Source organism: Lactuca sativa, chromosome 9 (genome assembly GCF_002870075.4).
Source record: "Lactuca sativa cultivar Salinas chromosome 9, Lsat_Salinas_v11, whole genome shotgun sequence".
Lineage (NCBI taxonomy): Eukaryota > Viridiplantae > Streptophyta > Magnoliopsida > Asterales > Asteraceae > Lactuca > Lactuca sativa.
Window position 1 is genome coordinate 14,733,783 of NC_056631.2, and position 14,790 is coordinate 14,748,572.

A 14,790-nucleotide genomic window follows, 5' to 3' on the forward strand; every position below is an offset into this window, starting at 1 on the left:
TTAAATATTTGACTGTGTAAAACATTAGGAAATGAGAAAGAATGGTAAATAATAGAGCGGAAATGCGACAGTTTCTAACCGCATGCGGCCAAACCACAATGAAGACAACATGGTGGGGATGGTGTTCCTATTGTCCACCGTGGCAAACCACGATCGTTACCATGCCCACACCGTCGACCCTTAGACGCCTTCACACATTGATTTTCATAAATTTTAGAGGGTGTTTGGATAAATGCATTTTTAGCTTAATTAGCTTATTGCTTATTGCTTATTGTGGTGGGAATAAGCATTTTTTTAAAATGTGTTTGGATTAGTTTATTGCGGTGGGAATAAACAATAAGCAATAAGCATTTGAAGTGTTTGGCAAACAAAACAGCTTATATGAGTAAAATGACTAATAAGCAATAAGCAATAAGCAATAAGCATTACCCCCCTTGCTTATTAAAATCAGCTTATTTAGCTTATTCCCACCGCAATAAGCTAATTTTTTAAGCATTCTATCCAAACACTTAAATTAGCTTATTGTGGTGAAAATAAGCAATAAGCAATAAGCTGTCATTTTTTTCCCTATCCAAACACCCTCTTAGTTTTTAGATTTTATGAGTTTTTAGTTTTATTTTAAATAAACATCTCACTATCCAAAAGTTACTTTAAATCATTAGTGAGACCTTCTAGTTTTTCGAAGTTTTTAAGTTTTAGTTTTATTTGATTTTTGACATCTAAAAATTAACAATTATTTTTTTAAACATTTATTCATAAATAAAAATTACAACTTTAATATTACAGCTACTAACTACAAATAATCAATCAGTTTTCAGTTGCAAGTATCAACTAGATTAAACACATACTTAAAACTGTAAATGGTGAAACATTATATTTACGAGGTTGCATTTTTAAGTTTTACTAAAATATGTTTTAGACAAATATGTCACACAATTTATAGGTACATGTTTCGATATAAATTCATATTAGTCTATTATCTAACTTTCAAAACTCCCACATTTTAAAGGGAAAATCACTAAACTGATAGGAGGTGTGATATAATTAAATAGTGACCATGTTTTTTGAAACTATTACAAAATAGTCATATATGTTATAAAATATTTTTTGCATAAGTTCTTTTAACTTTATGATTTTTGCATATAACTAAGCACAATTTTAATGACAATTTTTTTTTATAACTTATTACTATATATTTTGTTTAATTAACAATTTAATATCATTGGATTACATAGATTTTTTTAACCATTTCATATATAATGAATGGTCAATATATTTTCATAAGTGATACATCTAACCCACATTTTATTTTAATGATAGTTTATTTTATCTCTTTAAGTATAATTTACTTTTTAATATTTTTTATATCTTTACGAAATAAATTCTTTTTGTTAAATATTTATGGACTTCTTATTTATAAAATATAATCTTTATAAAGGTAACATAATATTTTCAGTGTTTTTTATTTTATTTTGTAACTGTAAAATAACATTTTTTTTTGCATTTTACGTATATAAATAATGAACCGATATAGTTGTATTTATATGTATTAAAATACGATTTATGTTTAAAAATTGACTAGTTAAATAAAGTATTTTTTTTAATATTTCAGAAAAATAAGAGAATATTAGTATTACATATAAAAGAATCATTTTAATACATTTAATAAAAGAATTATTTTAATACATTTGGCATCTCCTTGGCCTAAACTTTTACAAAGTTAATTACCGATAACTAATGATCATTTATTTGGATGTATAACCATTCCGATGTTCTAACTAAAACCCCAATATTTTTGCCAAATACTATCATATCTTTACAAAATTTCGTTAGATAAATTCATGAATTTCATCATTATTTCGTATTGAAGACCATTCATAAATTAATCTGGTAAAGGCAAAAGTATTTGTACAATTTATTTTACAATAAATAATCACTTTTCAATAATTTCCAAAAGATGATCGTACATTGATTATTTTAGTGATTATCACCTTTTAAATGTTCATTACAAAAATCGAAAGAAATGTGTAAATTGTAATTCAAGTGACCGATTTTCTTCTTAATAAAGCCGTTCCATAACCCTCGCTGCGTTGTCTCTCCTCTCTCTCTCTCTCTCCAACGAACTGTGTGAAAAAAACGAGAGGAAACTGAGACAAAAAACCAACAGAAAGTAACAAAAAGAAGCAAATCCTCCAAAATCCATATCCATTCCTACAGTTTCCTTCACCACACAAACACAATTGATTCTGGTATATGCTTCATCTTCCATTCTTCTCCATCTAATTAAATTTTTATCGGAATTCTTGTCTCTTTGTCTCTCTACTTCCTCTTCTTCTACACTACATATTTCAGATCTGTTTTCACTTAATCATGATTTCTTCTTGAAATTATTGCACAAACAGTGTCAATTGGTTGCGGCATTTTTCTCTTTGTTTGAGGCGTTTCTGGAATGGAAGACAGCGGTGGTGGTCGGAGCCGGCGTAACGAGTTGGATGAAGAAACTAACGCTCCACCTGCACCAGCTAGTTTAACGCTCGGTGGAATCCTGTCGATCAAGCAGACGCCGCCTTATCGGATCCAAGATCGTACTCTACTGGATCTTATACGCGATGATCAGACTTGTGGAAAAGAACCGAAGACGACGTGGAAGATGATTAGAGAGAAACTCCGGCTCAAACTCGCTGGTTCAGTCTGTACAACCACCGCCCCTACTCTCGCCTCTCTTGTCCCCATTACCACAGAGAGCAATCGTCTGTCGACGCGACATGGTTCGACTCAGCGGAACTCCACCGACGAATCAACGTGGCAGTTGAATTCACCGCAGGTAACTAACTCTAGTAACATACCGGAAACGCAAACAGCCAGGGTACAAACTGACCCGCCGGTGGAGGAAAGTGAGCAAACCTCGACGGAGGAAAATCGGGGCGCCGGTGGAGAAGGAGAACCGGCGGCGGCGAGGATGTCGTTGATGTCGCTGTTGGAAGTGGATGGATCTGCGTATTTGGATTATGAAGAAGAAAAAGAGGCGGAGGAGATGGAGGAGGAGGAGGAGGTGGAAGAAGGCGGTGGTGGTGGAGGAGGATACAAGTACAACAACTGCTGCGTGTGCATGGTAAGACATAAGGGCGCAGCATTTATTCCCTGTGGGCACACTTTCTGCAGACTCTGTTCAAGGGAGCTTTTTGTTCAAAGGGCTAGTTGTCCATTATGCAACAATCTGATCTTGGAAATTCTTGATATCTTTTAGTTTAAAAAACAAAAACAAGAAAATTAAATTCTTGTTCCATGTGATTTTTTTTTTTTACAATATCTCTAGTACATTTAGTCCAATTATGTAAAGCATTTATCTCACACTGTTCAATGTTTATTTATTTAAGGACATTTTTAAACATATACAACAAATTGATTTTTTAAACAAAACATGTGATACTTCGCAAATTAAACCAAAAGATATAATATGTTAATTGTAGTTTATGAAGCCAGGTGAGATACGATTTTATAATTCATGATAGTTTAAATAGGTAAAAATTAAAGATTGTCATAGAAATTGATTAAAGTAAGAAATTATTATATAAATAAGTACAGTATTTAATGGGTTTTCAGGTGTGCGATCGTATAGGGCTGTGTTAATTGTCATAGGGGACTGGAATTTTAATTATCATGATTCCATTACTAATACGTTGTTAATCTACATACCTACCCTACGGGTTTTATGTTATGAGATAATAGTGTTCGATATCTGACCCTAATGAGTTCTATGTTAGTGAGATAATAGTGTGCGACTATTATGTTTTACAATGAGTGATTTGCATGCTGATTTACTGAAACAAAAGTAAAAGGGTGGGTCCAACTGGACACCAGTTTTGTTCATTACTGCTTTTCAAGAAACAAAAATCCGTCTGAAAAGAATCCAAGAAACGGAATGTTCAATTTCAGTTTAGTTAAAAAATAAATATTACCAAACTTGTTTAAATAACTCTTAAAAAAACAAATGGAAACAATTTTAATTTCTTTTTAAGGTTTGACATTTTCATTTGTACAAAAATAAAGAATAAATTCAACCGGCCTGACTGACAATTTGAAAAACAAACCATGGTCCAAATATTCCTTTTACTTAATCCATCTATAATTTATTATTTAATCTTGTCTTTTATAAAGGTATCCTCGTCATCATGATTATTATTGTCTTTTATGATCATTAGGAAGCATCATTATGGATTAAATGTCGCGTTGGTGGATTTGTAGATTTTTATGGTATTTTTATAGAAGAATAATAAATAAGGGATATGTTAAGTAAGGGGAAAAAAGTTACCAAAAAGAATTTTCTTGTTGTTGATGCTTTGTTATCTTAGATTAACTTCTTCCGACTCACACTTATATAGATGATATCAATTGCTCACACAGGTGTATATTTCCTTTTTATATGGGAAGTGATTTGTACACAATACATTTTTACCATACATAAAAATTATATATTACATAAGTGTACAATACAATATTTTAAAACACCAATTGTTATGTATAAAAAAAATTGTTGTGTACAGATCAGCTCATTTTTTATATCTGTAATTTATAAATTTTCTAGTTTAGTATCTTGCTTGGCCTGTGGCTATTAACTAAATAATTCTTACTGCCTCCAAAATACATGAGATGAGCACCATATCTAGAGTTATAAATGAGAACAAATGAACACGAATGGTTACACACAAGTTTTTTTTTCTCATATTCATTTAACAAATTATTTTATTCAAGTTTGTAACCAAACAAACATAAAAGCATAAATAAACATAAACATTCAAAGTAGAATAAAATTTTTGACCGGTAACACTTTGGATATGTTGATTTTATTTAGTAGTGCTCCTTTTGATATTTTTACGGAATTCACTCATTCAGACATTGTAAAACTAAAACCATTCTTACAACTCCATTCTTCCCCTCAACAATTCTATAATAATATCTGTTTATTTATGTTATGACAGAAGTATAATCAACAATATAACATAAACAAAACAAACTAAATTGAATGAATATATAATACAATAGTTGATTAACAAGAAAAACATACTTGAATGTTGTTTACAAAAGATTACAACCATGAGCTTTTATAAAGATTGAGGTCTGCATATGCAGTGTCCTAAGACGGAAACACAAAACTCTTCTTTATAGAGATTGAGGCCTACATTCAAGATATACTTTCCGCGATTTTTGAACATTCATTGAGGCGTGTAGGTTTTTTCCTGCACAAATTACTCACGAATGACTTGATTATATGTTTTAACAACTAAAAATGTTTGGTTATTTATTTATTTTTAGTATAATCTCATATGAAACCTTATATTGTAGACATGGTGAATGTGTCACTTATTTCTACTGAAATAACACATTAAAAGGAGGTAACCGACATCTGCGATGAGTGTGTCACTTATGTTGAGAGTTTTTCGATCACCTTGAAATTAAGGGGATGAAGATTTTGGTGATTGGACATAGCAAAATGAGGTAAATGACACTTATGATAAGGATGGTCGAGACTGTTAGTGACTAGTGTTGATGGAGTGAGGAGAGAGAATGAAGTGAGAAGAGAGTTTGAGGTTTGAGATGAACGAGGTGATACTTTTGGAGAACACATCAACTATAAAAGAACACAAAAATAAATTTTAGGAAGTGGAATCATATATATATATATATATATATATATATATATATATATATATATATATATATATATATATATATATATATATATATATATATATATGTATCTAGGTTATGTGATATGGTGTTAGGTATTTGTTGTAGGATGTGTCATGTGTTTTTTAATTTTCTTCTACACAGTTGATACCGGTTTTTGCTGAGAGTGGGTGGGGGTGGGGTTACAAGTGTATCTAGGGACAGGAGTACGATGTCCACTTCTATATGTAGGGGCCATTGTAGACTATGATGGTGTTACAATCTCTACTCTTCAAGGGAAGTAAGTGGAAGTATGATTGTATGCCTAACATCTCCTTCCCCATAGAACAAGCTAATGAGAAATGGTGTAGGTGTCCACTTTTAAATTACCAATATTCTCTCCTCAAGCTTTTAAACTATAGTTACCAAACATTCTTCAAGCATTTTAACTTTTACCCATTAAATCATAATATGAATATATCACATAATTACTATGGGAGCTGATTTGTACACAACAATTATATTATTTGTGTATACTTTTCCCAACCAAATTATTTTGGCCCTAAAAGAGATCAAATTGTCATCATCCAAAAATACGTGAATTATACATACAATTAAATTACAAAACGCCTTATGAACAGTAGTATATTATACATACTTTACACACTATACTTTCTGGAGATTGTCTCTTCTGGACCTGTCTTTTACTAAACTGGTTTGCTAGCCAGAATTCTCCATCGGCTGTGGCTTGGGAGCTCGGCTTTGCTTAAGTACTAATCCTCTCTAATAACAGTCATTAAGGGAAAACAGTTAATAATATGAAAAAAGGTTGTTTACTAGTTCGAATTAAATCAAGTCCTATAATAATAGTTTGGACTTTATTGCGTTACAAATTGTACATTGCACTAAATTTAAGGACTTACCTTATTAAATAAAGAAATACCAATATCCATGAACTGCCATTATGAACATTTAAAGACACCCATGATCCATCATCCATCAAGAATTTAATTCGACTTTTTCCACTTTCCCTTTTTACCCAGGCAAGCAAGAAGTAAACAAAGAGCGACTCCAATTTGGAGCCAGATGTTAACTGATTATTTCAATAAACTGACTACGATGACTTGAATAATAATAAACATATAATCAGGGATATACAGTTTATTGAAGTTACGAATCGTCAACTAATTTATATTTATCTTGATAATCAATTTTCTTCCAGCTACTTATACTAACATGTAGGGGTGTGAGAAAAAGCCAAAATCGAATAGTCAAATCAAACCGAATGATGTTTGGTTCAATTGATTTGGATCATTTTAATTTTAATTTGGTTTGATTGGCCAAATAAGGATACATACCTTATCCGGTTTGGGTTTTGTTAAATTTTCATTATTTTTGTTAAATTGAATAAGCTGTTTAATTAAAATTTATTTTTATATTTTTTTCTATAAATTAATATTTTATATTTAAATTTTAAAATTAGTTTCTAAAAATCATTTTGAGCACATAGAGCCCAAATAGGACAACCCACTTATCTAGTTAGCTTCGAATTCCTCTGTTGTGCTATATATATATATATATATATATATATATATATATATATATATATATATATATATATATATATATATATATATATATATATATATATATATATATATATATATATAGAGAGAGAGAGAGAGAGAGAGAGAGAGAGAGAGAGAGAGAGAGAAAAAGAGAGAGAGAGAGAGAGAGAAATCATGACTTTCTTATTAATTCATTTGATTTAGTTTTCCTGATGTTCTTGTTAATTTGTTTTCACGTTGTATTATTTGGTTTAACTGGTAAACCAAACTGAAAAAACCGAAAACAAATAACCCAAAACCGATTAAACCGAACCTTATTTTGTTTGGTTATGGTTAATTTAGAAATGCTAAAAAACCAATCAAACTAAACCAAATAAACCAAAAACCGATAAACCAAACAGAATAACACCACAACATTGTATACATATGTTTTGTTTTTTTTTTAATAAACTATCTTCCAAAACACAAATTTTACAATATTCATTGATTATAATGTGAGAGAAGTTAGGAGGCGAAAAAGGTAAATATGGAACGTGTTAATGTCTTAATATATACATAAGCTAGGTTTTTTTGGCTTAAGTCTTTAAGCCATTATGTCTTGGATTAAATCAAAAAGGAAAAAAAACATGTAGAGTTGTGTAGATTAAGTGTTCAAAATTCCAAGTTGATTCAAACATGGTAAAATGAACATAAACCAACAAAAACAATATACAAAATTACAATAAGAACACATAACTTTAACATTACAAGTTGTTCTAGAGACAAAAAAAAGTGGTAGAAGGATCTCAAAGACAAAAAAGATCCTAATAGATTCCAGTCATCTCAGATATTAAAAAACAACAGGAATCTACCAAACAAAACCACTCCATCAAGATACAAACACTACCCATCCATCGACTCCCTTAACTTTTGCTCTTTGTCTTTTTTTCTTTTTAACTAATAATTCTAGATGACACCATGAAAAGAAAGAGCAAATTACTAACAAAAAGGGTTAATCAGTTTACATGAATCATCCTTTGGTTCTCATGATTGTAATGCTACCTTTTCCTCCTTCTGTACGAATCTTGGTTTTACCAACAACAGGCTTCCCTGAGAAAGCTGAAGTTGGATATGATTTTTCAGGATTTTCATTTTCATTTTCATGGGATTTCTTTGATTTTGATGGTGGTGGAGTCAGTATTTTCTGGTTTATATCTTTTAGAGTAACTGCTCCTTGCATTCCACATGGTTTTACAAATGCAAATGGAAGAACAACCGATGAAGCTATCTTTGTTGTCCGTGTCTTAATAAAAGACTTTTTCCCTAAACATTACAAGAATTATTAGAAATAATGGCATTATTCATTTGTAAAAAGGATCACAACAACTTTTTTTAGGAATGTGACGCACCTTTTAAGATGATATTTTTACGAGTAGGAGTGGGGATCTCTTCATCATTCTTAGATTGGGAATTCTTCGACTCTATAAACAACAAAAAAAATATATATGTGATTAGTGAAAATATTAAAATTATGAAATAGTAAAAGGTTTCCATACCTGTGAGCTCAATCTGAACAGATGGATTCCTGTTATGAACATTTTAAAATTAGCCAAATCTTTTTGGTAATTAATTAATGAAGTTTATATAAAAAAAAAACCATACAAATCATTAGTGCATAAATGCATCTCTGTATCATTTATTAGACAATCATCTAACCAACCCTCTGAAGATTGATCTAGACCCTCGTAACCAGATCCAGATGCAGGTGTATCATCTGAGAAACAATTCAAAAGTTTCACAAATTAATACAATAATCTTTATCATATATTTGGATTATGGTTCTTATAAGAGTCAAACCTGTGAATCCATCAACCCATTGATTAATATCAGATAAAGCTCCATTCAAAGAAGCTTCCCTCTCCTGATCATAAAAAAAAAAAAAAAAACATTTTACAACCAGTGGTCAAAAGAAATTAAAAGATAAAACTTTATATTTTCTCCCATTGACATCAGTCAAATGCATGTCAAATACATTACAACTTGTTCTGTCTTTCTCTTGTCATGTGTAACAAACGGGGACTAAAAAGATTATAAATTTATTTCATTTGACTTACAATAATTATTTGAAATGGGAATGTAAATGTTTGACTAACCTTTGACTTTAGATATGTGGATGAGAAGTCCTTGCCACAAACAGGTATCATGTCCACATCCAAAATTTCATTGTCAAATTGCAGCATTCGACGTCTCTTAGCTTGTGAATAAGCTTCTCTATATGGCTCTTTTCCCTTGTTTATGTTTTCTGCATTTCCATTCCTCGTAATAAATATCACAAATTCAACAAAAATATAAAATGAATGTTTTTTTTTTGTTTTTCTTTGAAAGATATAAGATTACCATTGTCGGTAACTTGATAAGCCAAATCCTCAAAGGACTTTGCTGGGGTAGTTTCATTAAACACATAAGTAAGATCATCTTCATTCTCATTTGCATTGCTCCATAGGCTATTAGAAGCATCTGCTGACAAAAAATCATAAATAAGAAATGTCAATAGCCTATATAGTATATATATTATATGTTTAAGAAAGATAAAGAATTGTGTGTTGAATCTCACTTGTTTGCAAACCGTAATCTTCATCTTCCCAATCCCACATTTCAGTGCTACAATTCAACAAAAAATAAAGAAAAACATCACCAATCCACAAAAGTATTAGACTAAGATTCATGGAATCAAACAAGATCCAAGTCCCAGATTCTTCCTCTAAAAGCCTAAACAACACAACATTGGTAGAAGAAATTCATCTGCATTTTCCCCAAAGCACCTAACAAACCATACAAACTCACAAACAAATGCATCTGAACTTGCAAGCAATAGAAGCAAAATCCCTAAGTTAGCAAACAAAAATAATAAAATCAAGCAATATATAAGTTCTAAATCCTTCATTCAAATGCCCTAAACACCACAAAACTGACATAAAATCCATCTGTATACATAAGACACCATATAAACTCACAAACAACTGCATTTGAAAACACCATCAAGCAATAAAAATAGTAGAGTAAAATCCCTAAGCTAGCAAGCAAAATTAACGAAATCAAGCAAAACTCAAGTCCCAAATCCTTCATTTAAATGCCCTAAAACACCACAAAATTTGCATAATTTGTCTGCAGTTTACCCCAAAGACATAAGAAATATAGTATAAATTCACAACAAATGTATTATAAATGTAATCCCGCAAATAAAATACTGCAAGAAGCAGAACGTAGCGCTAGCACGTACTTGTCATTGTTGTTGTAGTCCATTTCGGTGAATAATTAAAACCGCAAGCAACTCAATGATATAATTCAGTACTACACTCTTTTTCCTGCTGTAATCATAAGCATAAGCGTGCCTTGAAATGATATGATCCTTAAAAGTTAAAAGTGTGAAAAACAATAGAAGAAGTTGTCGTCGGAATATGCGCAAATGGCGAGGGAAACCGCCGGCTTTCTCTGTCACTCGCACCACACTTCGCCCCCCCCTTTTTTCCTTGTTTAATGGCAAATAATTTTGATTGTTAACATAAAAGCAAAATATTAATAATAATAATAATAATAATAATAATAATAAATGCGGAGATAAAATGAGTGAAAATACCGGCAATAGTAAAAAAAAATGGGGAAATTTTCAAATTTTAGACATGAAAATGGACATTTCCGGGCATAGACATGCATTTCGCGGAGATAGCCCCGCGGAATCTACTGTAGCTGCGGAATGACAAAATCGTAAATAAATTAGTGTATTAAAAAAAAACTCAAGATCCATTACGCGGAGCTACCTCCGAGGAATGAACTCTTTCCGCAGAAGTAGCTCCGAAGAATAGATCTTCAGATTTTTTTTTTCACATCGATTCTTCGGGGTTTTTATTAATTTCTCAACTAATTATTTTCAAGAAAAAATTATGATAGTATGATAATATTTTTTCTTGAAAATAATTTGTCGGATAATGAATATAAATCCTGAAGAATCGATGTGAAAAAAAATGAAGATTCATTCATCGGAGCTACCTCCGCGGATTGAGTTCATTCCTCGGAGGTAGCTACGTGGAATGGATTTTGAGTTTTTTTTAATACACTGGTTTATTTACGATTTTACCATTCTGCGGAGCTACAGTAGATTACGCGAAGCTACCTCCGCGGAATCCATGTCTATATCCAGAAATTCAATTTTTTGTGTCTGTATTTTGAAAATACCCCTACTTTTTTTTACTATTGTCGGTATTTTCCCATAAAATGATATCTAGGTTAGTCATGAGGATGTGTGGAAGATTCTCATTTTTTAAGGAATTAAAAAGCATAAATTTTGATATATTTTTTATAATTTTTCCTCACTTTTTTTTCTGTCGGGGCTTATTAATTATATTGTTTATATATGTTTTTTTATGTTAAATAATAATGTATTTTGATCTGTTAATTTTATAAAAATAATAGACTTTAATATTTATGAACCGTAAATTTGTAATGGTTGTATGCATTTTATTTATTCTACTACCTGTGAGATCTGTGTATTGCACAGGTTGATTGAAAAAGAGGTTAAATATAAGATGGAAATACCAAATATTTTTTAAAGTAAAATTTTGAAATAAATACAAACAAAATGATGAATAAATAAGTAACTATGTCAATATATACTAATAAAAAAATTATTGACATATTTTAAATAATTTTGTTGACTATCAATGTGTAAAAATTATATATTTTTTAAAGTAAGCTTTCAAAATAATACATTAAAAACATGAATAAATGGATAGTTGAATCTAAACTAATAAAAATATTATTGACATATTGTAAATAATTGTTATTAATCACAAATTTCCGTAAACTTATTTGAATAAAACATTAAATGTTATATTGCTAAGTTTATTGTCAATATATAAAATTAATATTTTTAATTCATCTTTACTTTTAACTCTGAAAAATGCAACATACAATTGCCCATGAGTGAACATTAGTCGTCTCAAAAACAACCATCACATTTGATAGCGATTGTCTTTGACTCCTGATTATCGTTATCACAAAGCATACAACCAGTGAATATTGTCTTCTTTGAAATGTGAAAGAAATCATTTCATCCGAAGGCGTCAAGGACATTATTAGAATAAGCATGTGGTTTCCTATATTACTTATGGAAATCATATTTGCTTCTATAACACGCTTATCCAATGTTATAACTCGTAGTCTTGTTATTTTTTGTTCGTGCTTATTTTTTTACGATTCGACGTAACTTTTATCAATATAATCGTCAACACGTTGAAATGTAAAAAAATAAACACCAACAAAAAATAAGCACATACTGTAACGTCCCAAAAATCAAGACCAAAAATTTTAATTTTTAGATTAATAAAACCATCTTTTAAAACATGTCCACATAACCATAATAGAATTAGAATGTAATCAAAACATCCAAATACATCAAAGTCAAATAAAATGCGGAATAATATGGTGTGTGCGATGTGATCACCCCGAGCTCTTCCCCTTGGATCTGGAAGTACCCGAAACATAAATTAAAACTGTAAGTACAAAGCTTAATGAGTTTTCCAAAATACCACATACCATAGATATAAAACACATAATGGGCCCCACCCGTCATCGGGCCCCGACCCGACATCAAGCCCCGCTCGAAATAGATATGTCAGTAAATAATGGGCCCCGCTCAACATACATACAAACACACAAAGCACATGCAAAAATCACAAAGATAAAATAGCATACAAGATAGTCATCAGGCCCCGCTCAGTGTACTGATGGGTTTTGGTCATAAGACATCCTATGTGCTCATACAAACCCTAAAGCTCGGATCTAGGTTTCTCTATTGTACATACTTTGAATCCAAGACTTTGAACCCTAATTCTAGCATATGGAAATTAGAATTCACATATAAATAGGTTTAAGAACATACCTTGATTGTTATATAGTAATAACAATCCAATTCCTCCTTGAATTGACCTTGGAAAGCAAAGAGTCACAAGTGTCACTCCTCTAATGGCTTACAAACACCATAAGCAAGTGGAGAAGGTATAAGGAGAGAGGAGGGAGGTTAGAATTCGTATTTGGCACCTCTTGGGAAGGGATACACGAATTCATGACCCTAGGGGTGTTTATATAGGTGTAGAGATAGGGTTTCAGTCATTATCCTTATCTAGTTGATTATCCATTAAGCAACCAATAAGATAATCCTTGTATCCTTATCATACTCGAATTCTAAGGCTTTCCAACCTTAAATTCGTCCACCACACTCATAAGATAATTCTTACCTTATTTTGTAACTATCACATAATTACAAATCAGCCCCTCTAGTTTAATTAACTACACTTGATCACAAAATTAATTCTCAATTAATTATTGACCAATATTAATTAAACAAATATGATTTCTCCTTTAATATATTATCCTTATAACATATTAATAAATCATATTATCCTCTCTTTCTATTTATTTCTCCAATCAAGTTGCTTTGGTGAAGGCAACCCAAAAGGACCATGCACCATCGGGTCAAGTACATACCAAAATAGTTATGGACTTAGACACTAATCCAACAGTCTCCCACTTGGATAAGTCTAATAACTATTATGCGTATGACTTCGGATCCCGATCTGCAATCGTAGCTTTCCAAAGCCGCTGTCAACTCTGATCATATCAAATACGCGTGTCCTTAGATAAGGGATCATATATTCCTCCATTCTAGATATCATATGAGATATGATTTCAAATCATTCTCTTTGTACTATATCTCAATTTCCGATTTATGACGACTGACTAATTGAACAAATCAAATTAGCCCTAGCCCGGCCGAGCATTTACGTTTGTCATCACTAAACCATCGAGGGGCCCAAAGATATCGCTTTTATCCTACTTTGAATAAAAGGAACGGATAAACTTTGATACAATGCTCACTTGCACTCACGCACCGAATCACACACAACAATATGTTTTATAACACCAAGTTACTGGTGCGTTTACATATTATCAATGTGCAACCGATTCGCAAGATACAACTCACACATCTCGGTTTCAAGAATATAAGATGTTATCGTCTCACCAATCACTCGTGATACAATTCATGGAGTGATCCAAGTGAGCGTGGGTTTAATCCAATGCTCAAATCATATTCGTAAGCACTCATGAACGTTGCAGCAAACATTTGCTTATGTCTAATACTTTCCTAGACAATCCACACACCAATTCACGACAGTCTTCATTCATATCTACTTCCAACATATGAACGACTGTGGCCCGTTTGAATAATTCGATTATTCTTAACAAACTCAATTATTCTGGAAGTCAAAACATGCAAAGTGAAACACAAGAATAATACTAATTCCATATGGCCTCAAACCTTTGAGTATAAATAAAACTCCTTTTATTTATCACCATATCGATTACTCATTATCTGTCGTTTCGGGTAATCAACTTCTTACTTGAATTCCAACACTTGTCCCATGCTCCTAGCATGCACACAATGTTTACCTATGGTTTTTTCTTTGTGAAATAGATCACATTGAACACATTTCCAATCATTCTCATTTCACAACTCCAA

The 14,790-nt window shown here is 31.4% G+C and overlaps 2 protein-coding genes across 3 annotated transcripts; one reads left to right on the forward strand and one right to left on the reverse strand.

Moving 5' to 3' along the window:
- Positions 1–2,001: 2,001 nt before the first annotated feature.
- On the forward strand, positions 2,002–3,391 carry LOC111885542 (uncharacterized). The gene is made up of 2 exons (XM_023881793.3): positions 2,002–2,249; positions 2,403–3,391. The coding sequence occupies exon 2, from the start codon at positions 2,450–2,452 to the stop codon at positions 3,245–3,247; it is 798 nt and encodes a 265-aa protein (XP_023737561.1). The 5' UTR covers positions 2,002–2,249; positions 2,403–2,449; the 3' UTR covers positions 3,248–3,391.
- A 4,553-nt stretch (positions 3,392–7,944) lies between these two features.
- On the reverse strand, positions 7,945–10,764 carry LOC111885593 (protein XRI1). Of its 2 annotated transcripts, none has more exons than XM_023881839.3 (9): positions 10,495–10,764; positions 9,829–9,875; positions 9,612–9,734; positions 9,368–9,516; positions 9,072–9,135; positions 8,877–8,988; positions 8,771–8,799; positions 8,624–8,695; positions 7,945–8,537 (listed from the first exon to the last, which is right to left on the reverse strand). In XM_023881839.3, the coding sequence occupies exons 1-9, from the start codon at positions 10,515–10,517 to the stop codon at positions 8,245–8,247; spliced, it is 912 nt and encodes a 303-aa protein (XP_023737607.1). In that variant the 5' UTR covers positions 10,518–10,764; the 3' UTR covers positions 7,945–8,244. The 2 variants fall into 2 exon arrangements, with proteins under 2 accessions (XP_023737607.1, XP_023737608.1); XM_023881840.3 differs by having other exon boundaries at positions 9,612–9,731; positions 10,495–10,762.
- Positions 10,765–14,790: the final 4,026 nt, after the last annotated feature.

Excerpts from the sequence above, each read along its gene's own strand:
- LOC111885593 (XM_023881839.3), bottom strand. The coding sequence starts at position 10,517 with ATGGACTACAACAACAATGACAA. Across the intron at positions 9,735-9,828 it reads AGATTACGGTTTGCAAACAA|CAGATGCTTCTAATAGCCTA; the intron begins GTGAGATTCAAC and ends ATTTTTTGTCAG. Across the intron at positions 9,517-9,611 it reads TTATCAAGTTACCGACAATG|AAAACATAAACAAGGGAAAA; the intron begins GTAATCTTATAT and ends ATGGAAATGCAG.
- LOC111885542 (XM_023881793.3), top strand. The coding sequence starts at position 2,450 with ATGGAAGACAGCGGTGGTGGTCGGAGCCGGCGTAACGAGTTGGATGAA.